The sequence below is a fragment of the Emiliania huxleyi genome, assembly GCF_000372725.1.
Source record: "Emiliania huxleyi CCMP1516 unplaced genomic scaffold EMIHUscaffold_2980, whole genome shotgun sequence".
In the NCBI taxonomy this organism is placed as follows: Eukaryota; Haptophyta; order Isochrysidales; family Noelaerhabdaceae; genus Emiliania; species Emiliania huxleyi.
Window position 1 is genome coordinate 1 of NW_005199784.1, and position 1,786 is coordinate 1,786.

General features: G+C 61.7%; 1 protein-coding gene across 1 annotated transcript; it reads right to left on the reverse strand.

Annotated features, from left to right (window-relative positions):
* Positions 1–1,025: 1,025 nt before the first annotated feature.
* Positions 1,026–1,433, reverse strand: EMIHUDRAFT_60496 (hypothetical protein; the record flags this gene model as incomplete). The annotated part of the gene is made up of 1 exon (XM_005775629.1): positions 1,026–1,433. A coding segment is annotated over one exon (408 nt), but the record flags the coding sequence as incomplete, so codon positions are not given.
* Between the last annotated feature and the right edge of the window lie 353 nt (positions 1,434–1,786).

Below are 1,786 nucleotides of genomic sequence, written 5' to 3' on the forward strand. Positions count from 1 at the left end.
TACCCCAAAGGACCAAGGGCCCTCCAGTCTCCTCCATAGAACCCAAGTCTTTTCCCCCCCCCGTCGTGTTCTAATACCCCGCACCGACGTTACAGTGGTGTCCCGCCCGCGCGATCACCGAGCTGTGACGCTCAGGGAAGCCCGTTGAGGGACTGGTTTCTTTGACCAGGGCTGGCCTTCTCCCCAAACCTTGCTCAGCTGATCCAGCCTGGGGGGAAGGCCAGCCCTGGGCAAAGAAACCAGTCCCTCAACCGGCTTCCCTGAGCGTCACAGCTCGGTGATCGCGCCGGCCGGACACCACTGTAACGTCCGTTCCGGGCATTTGAACACGACCTTCGGGGGCAAAGACATGGGCTCTATGGCTCAGACTGGACTCCTCTTGGTCCCTTCTGATGCCCTAGGCCACACCTGGGCCTTACCTGGGGTTCTAAGGGCCGGCCAGGGTTTGCCTCCCTAAAGGGGCCCGGAGGACCTTAAGCGCGTTAAGGTCCCGCCGACCGGTGCGGGGCTCTGCCTGCGCTCGGCACCGGGCACCGCCTCGGTATACAAAATGCGCCTGCGGGCGGCCCCTCACAGATCACAGATCACACATCTCCTGCACATCTGTCATCTCAGTAACATCTCTCACATGCTCCTCTCTGAACCTCTCGCAAGTGGAAGTGTGCTCCGCCACCTCGAGATAAAGCCGTACACGAGAGAAGATGGATAGTGAGAGCGTGCCCCCGTCCTGTGGCAGTGTGAGTTACTGCTTCGGCCTTCGCTTCTTGTTACTGTACGCTTTTCAAGAAGCGCCTCAATACCGCCACTTCCTCCTCGCCCAGGTTGGGCACGCGGTGCCCTCCCAGCGGCAAATAAATCTCGCGCACCCCCGCGGGGTCGAGTGTCGCCATGAGCTCGCGCGTCATTGCCGGCGGCACGTCTGTGTCCTTGCCGCCGTACAGCACGAGCGATGGCAGCGGCAGCGGCGCAGCAGCCGCGCCAGCGACAAGCTCGGAGTGTTCGGTGTGGCGAGAGAGGCGGCAGGAGAGGAGGATGGCAAAGCGAGGGGCGGGGACGCGCGAGGCGAAGGAGGGGTCTCGCATCGAGAGGAGGCTGAGCGTGTGTGCGACGCATCCACCTTGCGAGAAGCCTAGATAGCCGTCGTACGGGCCGTGCTCTGCAATGTGCCGCTCCACCTTTGCCAGGCTGGCCTCCAGGTGGTCATAGATGGCCGTGCCGCCCGCGCCCTCGCGCGCATTCCACCACTCAAAGTACGGCGGCGGAAAGAGCGCCTGAAGTCGCTCGGGCAGCGCATCGTCGCCCAGCCGGTGGCCGCCGTCAACAAAGTCGAGTGTAGCCAGATCAGCGAGCGACGCCCCAAGGTTGGCGAGGTCAAACAGCTGCTTCCGCATGTTGTCGCCCGAGAGCCGAAAGGAGTGAAAGCAGAGGATGCGCAGCCGGGTCATGTGTGTATTCGCGGCGGTAGTCCCGCAACGGCGGTGCTCCTCTTGGCCCTATGTGCACACTAGCAGCGGCCGCCCCCGGAATGCCGCGAATTCTTCTGGTAAGAATTCTTCTGGTTCAACTCCTTCTCTCTCTCTCTCTCTCTCTCTCTCTCTCTCTCTCTCTCTCTCTCTCTCTCTCTCTCTCTCTCTCTCTCTCTCTCTCTCTCTCTCTCCTCTCTCCTCTCTCTCTCTCTCTCTCTCTCTCTCTCTCTCTCTCCCTCCCTCACTGCATCTCACTGCGCGGCCCCTCTCACTCATTTTCTACGGGGTTGGAAACACGCTGGACAAGGCGTTGACGCATG